The sequence below is a fragment of the Thamnophis sirtalis genome, unplaced genomic scaffold (assembly GCF_051295495.1).
Source record: "Thamnophis sirtalis isolate CommonGarterSnake01/CBP01778 unplaced genomic scaffold, rThaSir2_p1.2 scaffold_10, whole genome shotgun sequence".
Lineage (NCBI taxonomy): Eukaryota > Metazoa > Chordata > Lepidosauria > Squamata > Natricidae > Thamnophis > Thamnophis sirtalis.
Genome location: NW_028261390.1, coordinates 51,224,301 through 51,239,735, shown reverse-complemented (window position 1 = coordinate 51,239,735; position 15,435 = coordinate 51,224,301). Strand labels below are relative to the sequence as shown.

At 38.5% G+C, this 15,435-nt stretch overlaps 1 protein-coding gene across 2 annotated transcripts in view; it reads right to left on the bottom strand.

Moving 5' to 3' along the window:
- Positions 1-1,120: 1,120 nt before the first annotated feature.
- The window catches only part of FBXO8 (F-box protein 8), a 31,191-nt gene continuing 16,876 nt past the window's right edge, over positions 1,121-15,435 (bottom strand). Inside the window, exons 3-6 of one of the 2 annotated variants that reach the window (XM_087724578.1) lie at positions 14,366-14,492; positions 4,662-4,780; positions 4,029-4,225; positions 1,121-3,424 (exon numbers count right to left, since the gene is read on the bottom strand). In XM_087724578.1, the coding sequence (XP_087580704.1) occupies positions 3,414-3,424; positions 4,029-4,225; positions 4,662-4,780; positions 14,366-14,492 (454 nt within the window). In that variant the 3' untranslated portion in view covers positions 1,121-3,413. Of the gene's footprint in view, positions 3,480-4,028; positions 4,226-4,661; positions 4,781-14,365; positions 14,493-15,435 lie in introns of both variants that reach the window. The other variant, XM_014055254.2, reaches the window with a different exon arrangement.

The following is a 15,435-nucleotide window of genomic DNA, read 5'->3' as shown; positions in this document are numbered from 1 at the left end:
AGGCCATGATTGCCACAGTGGCCATGGACACCCAAGCCACCACTGATTTTGAGTCTAAAGGCAGATTGAAGTTCAGTAGCTTGGGTAGGAATGCTACTACACTTCAGGAAGGAAGGTAGGTAAGCAGCAGATCCAGCTTATCCTGTAGTCCAACCACATTGTCTCATATTGGAGCAGAGCCTCAAAAGGCACCAAGACTCCTGGATGACAATAGCTGCTCCCCACCTATTTTGAAGTTGCAGCCAAACCTCTTTCTCTGTGCCCAATCAGGTATGGTGATGTAAGCCAGATTGGTCCTTTCATCTACCACCAAATCACACTCCTCCCTATTTCTACTGCCCAGCCACTCTGCTCTCACTTGGGCCACATTACATCTACAAAGCTGATGGGTAAGTGGACTCAAATGAATGTGGCTCTTTCCAGTTGTCATAATGTCCACTTAAATATAATGGTTCATTATAAATTGTAAGGGATACAGGCAAATTTCGCAATCATGTGTTGAGAATCTGGGTCACTCAAATCTACAAAATGGCCAATCCATGCTCTACAGCTTCAGAAAAAAAATTCAAGCAGTTGAGACTTTGCTTTATCTCATATGCACAACATAGGTACTGTATGCCTTTCAAAAGATGTGTCTACTTTTTTATCTGCAAACTTGAAAAATGTCTTTATTTTCATACTGAAAACTATCCATTTATGAAGCAATTTTACGAATACTTACCTAGAAGGTTAGGAAAAACTAACTTTTGAGTAGATATTTATAAAATTAGGGTTATAATTGGCAGTAGTTGATTATTTACAAGTACTAATACTACAGCCTTTCTTAATGATATTTAGAAAGAATAATGCTGTCTCCCAGAAATATAGCCCCAAATGTATTTCAGAAGTTGGGAGATGTTTGGGCAGGAGGAACACTGCATTTTATTAAATCCTTTAAATACAAGAACACAAATGTGTATAAATATCTCAGAACAAGCACCTCATTATTCTAACTAAATATGAAACCAGTAATATGGGACTAAAGCAAGTCACTATGCATATTAATAATGGTTCAGAACAGGTTTTTAAAGACAATGTAAAAAGACAGTATAAAAACAAAAAACTGATAACTGACTCTAAATTTTATTGAGTGAAATATTTATTTAAAGTAACAATAATATATAAGAAATGAGGGGTTATAATTTGCTAATCTGCATTTTAACCTTCATTTGCATTTCACAAGAATGGTAACCAAAGAACCCGCAATCCCCCAACCAATAGTTGCAGTGCAATTTTGATTTTTTTAAAAATATAATTACATCAGCTGAAGAGTAATACCAATTTCAGATTTGTCAAGTTAGCAGTCAACAAATAAGCAGAATTCAAAATGGAAAACAAAATATAGACATTCTGGTAATTGGAAAAATAATTGTGATAATTAAGTAACATTATCAACACTGTTAACATTGTTATTACATAGCATTTCAAATCCATAATTTATAGCACAAATCCTTAACCACTTTCAAGTCAAAATATTACAGTTATCAGATTTTCTTAACTATTTCTTAAACTTTGACAAATGTCCTAGTCAACCTTCTTCAAAACTGTTATTGATAATTAAATCCAACTCGCTTGGAAAAATATATATAGTAGATTTGGACTTAGGAACTATGGCTGGAATCCAGTTGTGCACTTCAACTTTGATTCACGCTTACAGAAAATTTTAGTTAGTCCGCTGATATTATGAGGAGGTGCAGAAGAAAGAGAAATCCTGGTGCCAAACACCGGTTGCTACCACTAGCTATACTTTGTTTCACTTTGGACACCGGCTATATTATACATCTTTTTGCATCTGGATTGCAAGATTTTTTTGACAGATAGTTGAAGCCAATGCAGAACGTCTATAGTCCACAATTACTTCACTCCTACCAGCTTTTAAATAATACTCCCTCCCTCAAATAAAAGGTGCCTTAATCCCAATCATATACCAATTCAGCAAATTTAAACAAGGATAATATTTATTTCATTTATATAGAAAAAATATCAGAAGGCATTCCATGGTCTTATAAATTACTACTCCTGTGGGTATATAGAAACAGACCCAAATATATCCAATAGTGAGAACAATGTTGGGGTCAGTGCTACATTTCTCCCACTATTTATTCAAAAGGCTCCGCTTTAACCATGTCTGTTCAGGTCACTTCTTGTATTGCAAGTGCTGAATTAGAGCATAGCCAAGTTTCACTGCCTATTAGACAAAAAAATTACAGGATTGGAAGGAGAAAATTCTAGTGGGAAAAAAGGGGAAAACTATACCTACAGTGCACATTGGGGATATCATGGGAGCAGGAAGGGCTAAAAGAGGTGGGAAGGCTTGTGCAGATAGATCCTTTGGATCCCAGTCTCTTAATCTAATTCACAAAGAACATTTTCTGCTCTAGATATGACAAAATGAGTATGACTAATGCAAGTAAATAAATCTTGCAAAACCTTGATTGTTAGAAAGCATATCTAGACGGCAACAATTATAAAAGCATCCAACCTTGTTTTTTAAATATTTTTAGGCACTAGATATTGAGGCACAAGGATAGACTGATACCCTGTCTTCCAGTTTGGTGGTTATGAATCGGGTTGGGGAACCTGTAACTCTCTAAGTGCTGCTGTACTATAATGCCTGACATCCCACTGGACCAATGGTGAAGACTATGGGAATCATAGTTCAGCAACATCAAAGAACCATAGGTGCCCAAACCCATAGAATATTATATAGTTTATAACTGATTATGCATCTGTGAAGTAAACTTTTAAAGAACATGCACAGTCTCACTATGTGAAGAAATAAATTATCCAATATATCTTCTAATAGGAAAAAAAAGGAAAAACAACTTTATTTAAAATATTTTACAATAAAATAATTATGGTTATAAATCTCTTTAGTCAAATACAATATGTACATATTACTTTTTTTAAAAAAATGAATTGGTTAAAGTGTTCAAGCAAATCAACTGCACAAGTCCACCAACTTGTCAGTTTAAAACTATAATGTCAGTTTAACATTCAGAAATGGTAATATGTCAGACTAATTGCAAAGTTCTGTGCAAACTGTAAGCAAAGTTTAAAAAAAATTGCAAAAAATTCTTCAGCTTCCATAGTAAATTGCTAAAAAAGTTGCTTGTGTACATTTTGATTGCAGAAAGAGGTTAGAATAACCAGCACTAATTTAACCCCCATACAGTATCTACAACAGATAAAATTCCTTCATTTGCTGACTTCTTCTAACAACAGATGGTAAGTCTTAACAAATTGGGCTTTTTAGGCAGCCACGTGGCCTATAAGGTAGATATTGTCATATAGGTGCCCAACAAAATCTTCACTAATATTCTGAGCAGCACGACGCGTGTTTCGGATAAATTCTCTCTTTGACATTTTATTCTTCACATGAGGGCTAGTAAGATCAATGGAAAGCAGGATCAAAGAGTAACATAATACATAAACAGCATCTAAGCATAAAAAAAGAACGAGAAAATATTTTGTGAAGCCTGCTTACAATTTAAGAAACCTGCATAACATTTTAGACTAAAAGGATTTTAAATTCTTTAGGACAAGATTATAGGAATCCATGTTCTTTCTTTGTAAAATAAAAAAAAATACTGTATAAGAGCAAAAGAACTGCATTACAAGATAAGGTTAAACTGTATATAAATTTTAGCCACATTTCCTTGGGAAAGTCACATGTATATTATGTTAAAATATGATCTGTCTGCCTATCTATCTTCCCTCTTTTTTAGCAATACGGACACTGAATCAATTTTCTCTGGATTTTAATAAGTATCTATTAGACAAAGAAGTCAATTTATAATAATTTCAAGCTTTACAACAAGAATATACAATGTATATGCCTAAGGCTTTTGCTCAATTCAGTGCTATTATACAAGATCAGATTTAAACATGAATATCACTTATGCTAAACTTGTTAGCTTTTAAATTTTACAATACCACAGGGTATGTCAACCCATCAATTAAAATAGATACATGCTCCTTCTTCTTACCTGGGCTAAGGCCAAGCTCTCTCATAAGGTCAGGGTTACAAGCACAAAATCGGTGTGAAAACTTTGTAATGAGAGTTTCAAGATATTCACCACGTTCCTCAGGAGCATGAATGTGTTTGAAAAATTCTCTCAGTGCATTTGGCAAGAACTGATTTCTGAAGTTGTGTAGTGTCACAAGATCATCTAAAACATCTCGCCTAATTTAAAAGAGAAAAATACTTTAAGCTGCTTATGTACACATATTTTAAATATTGTAAAATATTCAGTTTTTTCTGATTTGCTTCTCAAAATATTTGCTTTCATTGTTATATATGAAAGAAACTATTCAACTAGACAAATTGTATGTAATCAGTCATCAATTTAATACAACAATATAAGCATATGAACACCAGAGCAGTACTATAATCCTTGTCTTTCTAAAATCAGGTTATCTTCCATTTGGGGATTTAACAGACTATAGATTTTATCCACAATGCAGAGAGTATCATAATTCTTGATTAATGAATGCTAGAAAAGGTACTGATGAAGTAATACAGAAATAAGTAACAGTATCCAATTATTTCATAATGTTTTAATAAGAAATCCACATAAATACAAGGGAATGTGATGTTTGTCATTTTATAATCAAGTTACCTTTCATCAAGATATATTCTCAGTTTCTTCCAATTTAAAGTTCTTGTACAGAAGATAAACTTAGCTATTTCCTTTGGTGAATCATCCAATATTCCCTTGGACATAAAGTAGTTAACTCCCTAGGAGAAAGAGAGATTTTATATGGAACATTAGATTTTTAAACACCCAGAGTATTTCATATGGAACAAATCTTAACAATTACAGAGTAATTCTATCTTATGAGGTACATTTCAACATGTTGAATCTAATTCACATGTACTGTAAATAAAACATGTGTTAGTATAGTTATAGTTAAGATTTATATATATTAAAGCAACAGGGGAAAAGACTCTTTCCACAAATAATTCTAGTCTTTTAAATTGTGACACAATGTTGCATATTTATGATGCCTATGGATCCATATATAATTTCTAATTTGGTTTTCTGGAAAAGAAATTGCAAAAATATGTATCTTTTCAATGTAATTTAAGATAGCCATTTTAATGTTTTGTTGTGTAAAGCCATTCTCTAATAAATGGATGATTTTTCATGCATATGTTCAAATTCTGTTATTACATTTCCATGTCTTTAAGCTATAAAACCTATTCCCAATGTAAAACCATGTGCATAGAAATCATACATTAAAATGTCATACAATGTTGTCTAGTTCTTTTATCATTTCCTTATTATAGAAATATTTACTTTCTATAAACATTCATGTTTATTTCAATTAACAAAAAAACCTTTAAATTTCCATGAACTTCATACTTCCATTAAAAAGGTATGGCTATGTAATTTTTCCAATAAAAATTAGATTTTTAAAAAATATTTATTTCGAAATATAAATATCATACAAATAAATGTTCATGTTTTTTCTATTGTTATTTTCAATTTTTGTAACTGTTGCATTACTGTTTTGTATATTTTTATATGTATGTATTTTATAATCTCTACAATTTTTGAGCCTTAAAAGAGCAGATCTTATATTCATATATTGGAATATATCTTCAATTCAAAAAAATAACTGATACTGTTACATCAAAGTTTCCTTTCCCTCTAACATTCAAGATAATTATAACTGTGTGATGTTGAGAAGAGTACTGTATTATCCTAGTAATCATTTAAAAGATTAAGATTGTTCTGTATGACTCCTGTCCCTGAGCTAGAGTAAGGGATTCATGTTTCAAATGTTCCATATGGAAATTATATGATGTGTGTGTGTGTATTTCAACCATATTTATTCTTTACATCATATAATATATATTCAATTCAATTCAATTCTTCAAGCATTACTTTGAGGTTTTGTTTCATTTTCTTTTGATTTTTAGGTGTTCTTTTTCATTTTATAGCATCATAATCACCCAGAAATTCTCAGACTTTGCATTTCATGCACTGCAGGTATTTCTATAATGATCTGTCACAAAATAACTTTAATTATTTTAAAGTCTCAACTGGCACAAACATAAAAATGACAATCTGTCCCTAGGGAAAGAGGTAATCTTCCATACAGATCAAGTAACATTCAATGAAGAGGCGGAGCTGACGTTCAGGCGATACGGCAATTCCTTCATAGGGCTCTATGGAAGTTCGCCAAATTCCTCTTGCCAGAGGGTCCCAACAGACCTAGGCCACATTGGAGGAGTAGAGAAGAAGAAAAGAGACCCCATTAGATGACAAGGAGATTGCTAACTCCTTGTTTGATCCAAGCAAAGCTCTCAATCCGGCAGGAAGGAAATCATGGCCATTGCACACTGTCCAAGGCTGTGACAGCCCGAAAAGAGAAAATGAGGGAAGATGGAAGAAGAAAACTGTGGTGGCTGGGTGAGAACTTTCTAACTTCTGTCAAATTTGCCCCTTTCAATTTGGCTGAGTGACAGTGGGGCTGTAAAAGAAGGGGATGGATTTATCTCCCACCCCGAGAATAGCGGCTAACAAGAACAAAGCTGAAACAGATCTAAATAAGAAATTTGAATTATTTGAATATATAAATGGTAAAGAGGAAAATCGGATTGGTTGACCTAAGGATTATATTAATTGGATACTATTGAACTAAAACTTTATTTGGGATTATAAAACTTGGGCTCCGGAAACCCTTAAAGGGAAAAAAATGGTTAAAGGAAGTTAAAGGAGAGTTAAAGGAGAGGAGTAGAAGAGAAATAGAGCAACAGTGACACCTATTGGTCAGAAAAAACCTATAGAGAAAGTGAAGAAAAGTGTGAATAACTGAATGTTGGTAGCTTATTGGAAAACATAGTTAAAAGACTTAGATAAGCTGCCTGCACCTGGGAACTGTTTACAGAGAGAACTACAGAGAAAGAGTGTGGAAAAAGCATAAGCTTAAACACTGTAGCTCCCTGACTGGATGTAGATCTTAACAACTGACCAACTGAAACTGTGAAATAATAGAGGTTTTTATAAAATAAATGAAGATTTTATACTTCAGCGTGGGCTCAGTGGCTAAGACACTGAGCTTGTCGATCAGAAAGGTCAGCAGTTCAAATCCCTAGCACTGTGTAATGGAGTGAGCTCCCGTTACTTGTCCCAGCTTCTGCCAAACTAGTAGTTTGAAAGCATGTAAAAATACAAGTAGAAAAAATAGGAACCATCTTTGGTGGGAAGGTAACAGCGTTCAGTGCGCTTTCGGCATTTAGTCATGCTATGACCATGGAGATGTCTTCGGACAGGACTGGCTCTTCAGCTTTGAAATGGAGATGAACACCACCCCCTAGAGTCAGGAACGACTAGCACATATTTGTGAGGGGAATCTTTACCTTTACCTATACTTCAGCTTTCAGTCGTTCTCCTTGGGGAATTATAATCTGTTGGATATAATTTTGGGGTTTTGGTGGGCCATTGTGGATTACAATTTAGTGAGACTTTGTGGATTATAACCTACAACTTTATGGATTATAATGTACAAGTCATTAAAAAGAAAAAAGAAAATAACCTTTGTTGAAGAGAACTTGGACTATGGATATTTTGGTTTTGTGAAATATAACACCCCAAAAAGGGAAGTGACATTAGGCTTGAAAAGAATTGGAAACATGAAAGGAAATTATTGGAGTATTTCAGATATATTTTGTAAATTGGGTATTGTGGAGTACTATTGTATTTGGTCTATTATTGATAATAAATGGAGACACAACAGAGACTTTGATATCAAGAAAGGCACTAGACAGGGATGTCCACTGTTCCAGCTGCTATTTATATTGACTTTGGAAGTGTTAACCAGGAACATTCGGTAAGATGAAGAAATAAAAGAAATGGAAATAAAAAAAGAGAAATACAAGCTATAGGCATTTGCAGTTGACTTGGTCTTTATACTGGAAAGTTCCTTAGAAACTGGACCAAAGCTAATTAGAAAAATAGAAGAATATGGGGAAGTAGCAGGAGTGAAAATAAGGATAAGAAAAAGATTTTAGTTAAGAATCTTACAGATATACAAAAAAGAGTGTTGATGGAAAGAATGAATGTACAGATAGTATAAAAAGTACTTAGGAATACAACTAACAGCAAAATGTGCAACAATTAAAGAGAATAGTTAAATGAAACTGATGAGGTAAATTAAACTAGACCTGGAGAAATGGAAAGATCTGCAACTGTCATTAACAGGAAGAAAAGCTACTATAAAAAGGAATATCTTACCAAGATATTCAAAACAATTCCAATAAAACTGGAGAAAAAATATTTTGAAGAATTAAATAAAATATCAAGATACATTTTGTTGGGGTGGGGGTAAGCAAGAATAGGCTTGAAAATGTTACAGGATGCCAAAAAGAGAGGGCTTTGGGCTACCAGACTGGGAATTGTACTATCAAGCCTAAGTACTCACATGGGTGAAAGAATGGATCAGCTTGAGATATACAAAATTATTAACTGCACACTTTCTTATGGTATGGAAGAATAAGATACATAGTTATTTTCAAAGACACTAGATCAGGAATGCACTATTAGTTTGGTTTAAAATAAAAGAACAACATTATTTGAAAATATCAGTCTGACTTTCCACTATGGGAGCACTGGTACATCCTAATGTTATTAATATGGAACAAATTTAAGATACAAAGATATTTTGAATGAAAAAGGTGAATTAACAACTAAGCAGGAACTTAGTAGTCAGGGGATGGACACTGCATGGTGGCCACACATGCAGATACAATTTTGTTACCAAAAAGATGCTAAAATATATGATTTTAACAAAGATTAAAAAAATTAGACCAGATATTAACTGGAACAGATGAAAAACTGATAAAGTAATTATATTGTTATTTATTAAGTATTAAATTTGAAAGTGAGCAGATAAAAGGAACAGTGATTGCTTGGATAAAAACTTTGGATAAGCAATAGAATTAGATAAATGACAGAAACTATGGGATAGAAATATTACATTGACTATGTCAACTGCATATAAAGAAAATTTGTAAAATTTAAAGATGGCATTTTGCACCAGCAAGACTGACAAAAATGTATAAAGATAGATAGATCCGCTAAATGCTGGAAGTGTAATCAATCATCAGGACCAGGACATGTTGACTGGACACTGTTGCCTTGAAGTGTTGAAGAGCCAGGTGGATTGCTCTGAGCTCCAGCCAGTTGATGTTGTTTTGCAGATCCGTTGGGGTCCAGCAGCCCTGGGCTAGCTGGGACTCCAGGTGTGCTCCCCAGGTGAACTTGCGACTGTCGTTAGGACCCTCCTTTCTGCATCCCTGAATAGGGACCCCCTGCCTAGAACTGGCGACAGCCACCAATGGAGCGAGAGGACCACCTGGGGTGTCAAGGGGACCTTGAAGCTCTTGTCGCTCATCCCGTTTCTCTTGTGCGGAAGCAGGAACCACTGCAGCTCTCGGGCGTGGAGGCTGGCCCAGGGTACGATTCCTATGCAGGAGATGAATTTCCTGAGAAGCCTGGAAAGAAGAACTACAGGGACAGAACGAGTCTTATGGATCTCCTGAAGCAGCTGAACAATGCTGTCCCTATGCTCCAGTGAGAGGAAAACCTCGCCGGCCACAGAGTCAATGATAGTCCCTAGGTGCTGGAGCCTCATGGAGAGGGTCAGATGACTCTTCTCGAGGTTAATCGAGAACCCCAGGGACCTCAGGGTGTCGATAGTGAAACCCAGATTCCTCTCGGCCCTGGTTGCTACCTGGCCAGGACAAGGATATCATCAAGGTAACAATGAAGCCGGACTAGAATGGACCAGAGGTGTCCTGCCGCTGCAGCCAGTACCTTGGTGAATGTTCTGGGGGTGGATGCTAGCCCAAAGGGAAGGGCCCTGTATTGGAAATTTCATTTCATTTATTGAATTTCTAGGCCAGGTGGTTACCCTCGTGGGAAAATCTGAGGAAACTGTGGTGCTCAGGGGCAATCATGATATCTAAATAGGCCTCCATGAGATCTATGGAAGCCAGGAAGTCCCCCTGTCGGATGCCCTCTAGGATGGACTTAATTGAGGCCATCTTGAACCTGTGGTAGACAAGTCTGGAGTTGAGTAACTTGTGGTCTAAGATGGTCCTCCACCCCCCTGAACTCTTGGGAACTAGAAACAGCTTTGAATAGAATCCTGATCCCTTCTCCCCCTCTGGAACCAACTCTACTGCCCCGATAGCCAGCAGGAGAGTGAGCTTGGCAGGATTCCTAGAGGAGGTGAAGGTTCGGAACCTATTTGGGGGCTGCGAGCGGAACTCCAGCTTTAGCCTGAGCCTAACAGTCTGGAGGACCCACTTATCCATGGTGATGCATTCCCAGGAATCCACGAAGAGGGAGGCGGCCGCCAATGGGGTGATCCAGGGTCGGATCACTTGAACCTACGAAAGGGACGGCTGTTCCTGCCTGGGGAATCTGGGTGCAAGGTACCTCTGTTGTTGGAACTCCGACTCAGGAGGATGATAGGATGTTCTCCTGAGGTAAGGAGCCGGTCGGTGGTCTGAACATCTGTTTGTGACTGGGAAGACCTTATGTTTGTTCTTGTCTTCCACGAGGATGGGGTCCAGCGATGAGCCGAAGAGCTTGTCCCTGGTGTAATCTGCTCCTGCCAGGTGCCATTTTGCTCAGGACTCGGCCTGCCAATGGTGCAGCACAATAAGCGCCTGGATGCTACTGAGGAAAATAAGGCTCTAGATGAATACTATACCACATCTAGGGTGGAGTCAGCCGAGAATTGCGTGGCTGCCATTTACTTGGTGATGTCCTGCACCATCCTCACATCTATTGCTGGTCCTGTCCTGAAGCTGCTCCAGCCGCCGCCCTAATTGCCGATGTCATTGCCTGAAAGGTCTTGCACATTACCATCTCTGCCTTGAGGCAGTTAGAGATGTCTCCAGTCACCAACCCGGAAGAGGAAGCTAGGTTAGCCACAGGAGTGTCCACTGGAGGAACCTGTAAAGCATGGGCGAAGATAGCATTAAGGTTGTAAAACCTGCGGTCATTGCTCCCAGGGTTGGGGAAGGAGCCTGGTTTAACCCACTGGGATTTAAGCACCTCTAGGAAGAGGTCTGGGGTGGGGATCTCCTCTTCACAACCTGGGCCTCTGAAAGGGCCCCTTCTTGTTCCCCCCGCTCGTGTCAGGAGTGGGAGCAGCTTGGGTGGGCTCTGGATGGTTGTCCAGGTCTGCCGTGGCCTTTGCCTTATGTGACAAGGAACTAAACAAGAGGGAGGGAAGAGACCAGTGATATTGGGCGCCTCAGGGATCTGGGAGTCCTCATCTTCCGAAAACCCAATGTCCTTCAGTTCTCCCTCTTCTAGATCTGAGCCCTCGCTGGCGGTGGAGGGAGAGGATGACCTGGGCTCTCTGGAAACAGGCGATCCGGGTTGGTCTCGATGTCCTCTAGGGTTCCCCCGGGAAGGCCTTCTCCTGTAGCCCTGGGACTGGTGCTTCATCCCAGTGGCGATCCCCTTAGCGATGGCTCTGGCTAAAGCCTTCTGAAAGTTTTCAGGAAGCTCTGGGAGGTAGTGGGGGGAAGATCGGGAGGTAGCAATGGGGCCCGTGAGGCTGGTGATTGCGGAGCCAGCCAGCGCCTGGTGGGGCTAGGGACTCTGCGACCGAAGGGATCTCCCCGTGCCCCCGACGGATGAGCAGTTGATAGAGGGGGTGATAGGCAGCTGTGCCCTCTGCTAGAGCCCCTTGGGGATCCCGTGGAATCAAGCTGGGCCTCCTCCAGTGTGGGAAGCCTGTGAGGAGAGCGAGATCTAGAGGGGAATGGGCTGATGGTGTCCCTAGTCCTCCTCTTGGAGGTCCTGGTGATCTGCACTTCCTTGCTGGGGATCTCCTTCCTAGCGGTCTTGGAGGTGCTCTTCTTGGCAGAGGACCTCCCTCTGGTGACTTGGAGAACCCCCCTGGAGGTCCCCTCTCCTTGGGCCGACTCCCCTGGGATCTAGGGCCGGCCGCTTCTCCACTCCTCGTGGCCTCAGCCATGCTGTACTCACATTCACCACCTCCTCCTGTTGTGTCGGCCTCGGCTCGACTGTGCGTCCTGCCGCTTTAAGGCTCCGCACGCCTCCTGAGCTTGCTACTGATCCGCAGCCGAATGCTGGCCCACCACCAACAGTTGGGCCCTCCCCGGATTAATGGTGGAGTGCTGGCCCCAGTAACTTCCTCCTAGTTCTGGCGGTGGATTCTGGGCGTCTGCGGTGTCCGTAACCAGGCACACCGAACACGCGCTCCACTCATGTACTTCTTCAAGATGGCCACGGTCCAAGGTGGTGACCGCCGAACATGTGGGTGGAATCTGCCTCTCCGATCCTTCGGGAAGCTCTGGAAGGCTGTCCTCTGCCAACTCTCGGCTTCCTGCGATCCTTCATTGACTGGATCTCCTCGGTGCACGCAGTTAGGAAAAAGTGCCCCCCCGTGACCGTCCAGCCACTCGGAGGCTTGCGCTAGTGCAGCAGCACTGCTTGAGAACTAGCGGCTGGCGAAGCATGAGTGAGAAGAGGTGATCCGATAGAATAGCTGAGTTGCTGAAAGGTAGGTCTTCAAAGTGAAGGGAGAGTCAGGAAAGTACTCCTTCTGGGCCGAAGACTGAGGTTAATCTGGAGAAAGTCAGGAGGGGGAGCGGAGCTGTGGCCTCAAGATTTACCTCAGTCTCAGGGCAAAAGGGCTGTGTTAATACCCAGACGTGTCTCCTCCCATGCCCCACTTCGAAGACTATACACTTGGTTAGAAAAAATGATAAAGCAACATATAGACTTGAACCCAGGGACATTTTTGTTGGGCATGCTACCGGAAAAATATGATAAAAGGACTATATATCTGGTTTAACAAATACTAACTGCAGCCAGAATTGTATTTGCAGAGCTATGGAAACATGATGGATTCCATCAGATGAGAATGTAATTAAGAAAATATAATGTGCAGAAATGGATAGATTAACTCTTACTATTAAGGATAAAGAAGAAACTGAGTATTTTTTTGATAAGGGACGTATTTTATCAATGGCTAGACAATAGAAACAGGTTAGAAATGAGGGGAATAAAAAGAGGATATGTCAGAGAGTTGTTAAAGAATGTTAATGTTAAGTATTATTGTTATTATATTATCAATATTGTAATGAATATAAATAAAATAAAACATGAAAAAAGAAACATTCAGTGAAGTAAATTAACATTATAGATTTCACAATTTCTTAAACAAATTTTAGAACACACACACAAACACACAGACATAGGGAGGGAGGGAGGAAAGGAGGGAGAGAGAATTACATTATGTGATACCAAAAGATTAAAAATTAGTCAATACAACAAACAAAAAACATGGGATATTTTAATTATACACAGACACATACATGTACATATACATGTACATATATATAATATTTGTATATATTTATGAAAATATTTTATTTATATTTCTTCTATATATCAAAGATATACCTTATTTTTCAGAGTATAAGAAGCACCTTTTTCCCTCAAAAAAAGGGCTGAAAATCTGGGTGCATCTTATACACTGAATACAGCATTTTCTTTGCTTCTTAACCCCCCCCCCTTTCACCAAAATGGTTGTGCATAGCTTGTAGAAAGCTTTCAGAGAGCTCCTGGGGGCTGGGGAGGACAGAAATGAGCAAAAGAAAATGTTCAATTTCCCCCCCTCCCCCAGAAGCACTCTACAAGCTTCCTAATGCCCTTTTTTTTGACAAAAAAGGCCCGTTTTCGCGAACTGGGGGCTGGGGAGAGCAGAAATGAGCAAAAAATGGGCCGTTTTTTACTCAATTTGCCCCCCCCCCACACCGCCAGGAACACTCTACAAACCTCCTAAGGGCTATTCATGCCCTTTTTCTTTTGAAAAAAAAAGGGGCCATTTTTGGGACGTTTGCAGAGTGCAAAAACTTTTTTTAATTTGCCTCTTAAAAACCTTGGTGCGTCTTATACGCCTAAAAATACGGTAAGCATCAATGTTGCTCGTTAATACTATTAACAGTGATCTGGAGCTATGATTTTTTTTCAGCATAAAGCATAAACTAACTATCCTGTTTTAAATTCTGCTACTAATTTATGCCATAAAAATAGATATATACATTATGCATCCATGGTATAAACCCACTAAATTTCAGTTATAAATATTTGTTTGGATTTAACAAAAGTTATTTTAAAAGTTATATGCCATTTTTGCTTTTCAAGAGATGTATTTCCCTTAGGTTATCGCTTCTGGGATAATTTCAGGTTTGTAAAACAGTTGAAAAATAAATAAAGCATCATAACTATAGTTAATAGTATGATATATGAATTCTACTTACCTCTTCAGGATTGGCATTAAAAGTGAGGCTGCCTTCATCTAGTTGCATATACAGTTTTCTAAAAGAAAATCCAAGAGGTGGATTCTTATTGTATATGGAACAGTGACCCCAAGTGGATTTGCACAGTCTACAATATAAAAAAGGCTGTTAGCTATTAAAATGTAATGTAAGATTTTAGGATTCAATCCATTTCTTGAATATTACTATCAAGTAACTGCCTTACAAAACACTGTAAAATGCAGTGTGTAAAATTCTCAAACAATGTAACCAATAGATTTTAATAGTACTTTAAAGATAGTACTCTGAGGAATGTGTTTGAGTTTTCTTTTCTCTGACAAGCAATGGGATTATATATAATGATTCTTCCACAAGCCAAAAGAGAGTCTCTACAGTAGTTTATATGACATAGAGAGGAATGCTGTGCACACAACTATTAAGATTTACACAAACCAAGACAATTTCAACACCTTATATTTGTACAAGTATAAACTATGATGTTTTATTTCAAGTATTTTTTTCAGATTCCAGATTTACAATTATAGAAAAAAAACCCGAACAGCTCAATATTCAAGAATTAAGAAATGCATTGCAAAATAAAATGCCTGAATGAATAAGGAAGTTGTAACAGTTTCATTATATATGCCAATCTCATCTCATTACTAACATATTCTATAAGGTATTTCTTTTTATTATCGGGGTCTTCAAGTATTCATTAAATTACAAAGAAAAGGACTAGAGTTTAAACTGTGTGGGATGGATAGACAGTTATACAGAAACACAAGTGTGGCAATGGAAAAATCAACCACTTCAGGCTTGTCTGCCATAAGTTTTATAAAGAAGCTGAGTTGTGTCTAAGAATCTTCTGCCAAGTCAGGCAAAGAGCTTAATATGGGGTTAAGTGCCCAAAGAGTTGTGATTTAATGCAGACCCCTGTTGTAAAGCCTGACCACACAGCACAAAGTGGGAACAGAAGCAGAAATAAAACTACAAGCTTTTTCAAAGTTAGTATAATATGTAGGTTTAGCTTTAGGTTAGGTTTATTAGATTTATATGCTGCCCTTCTCCCAAGG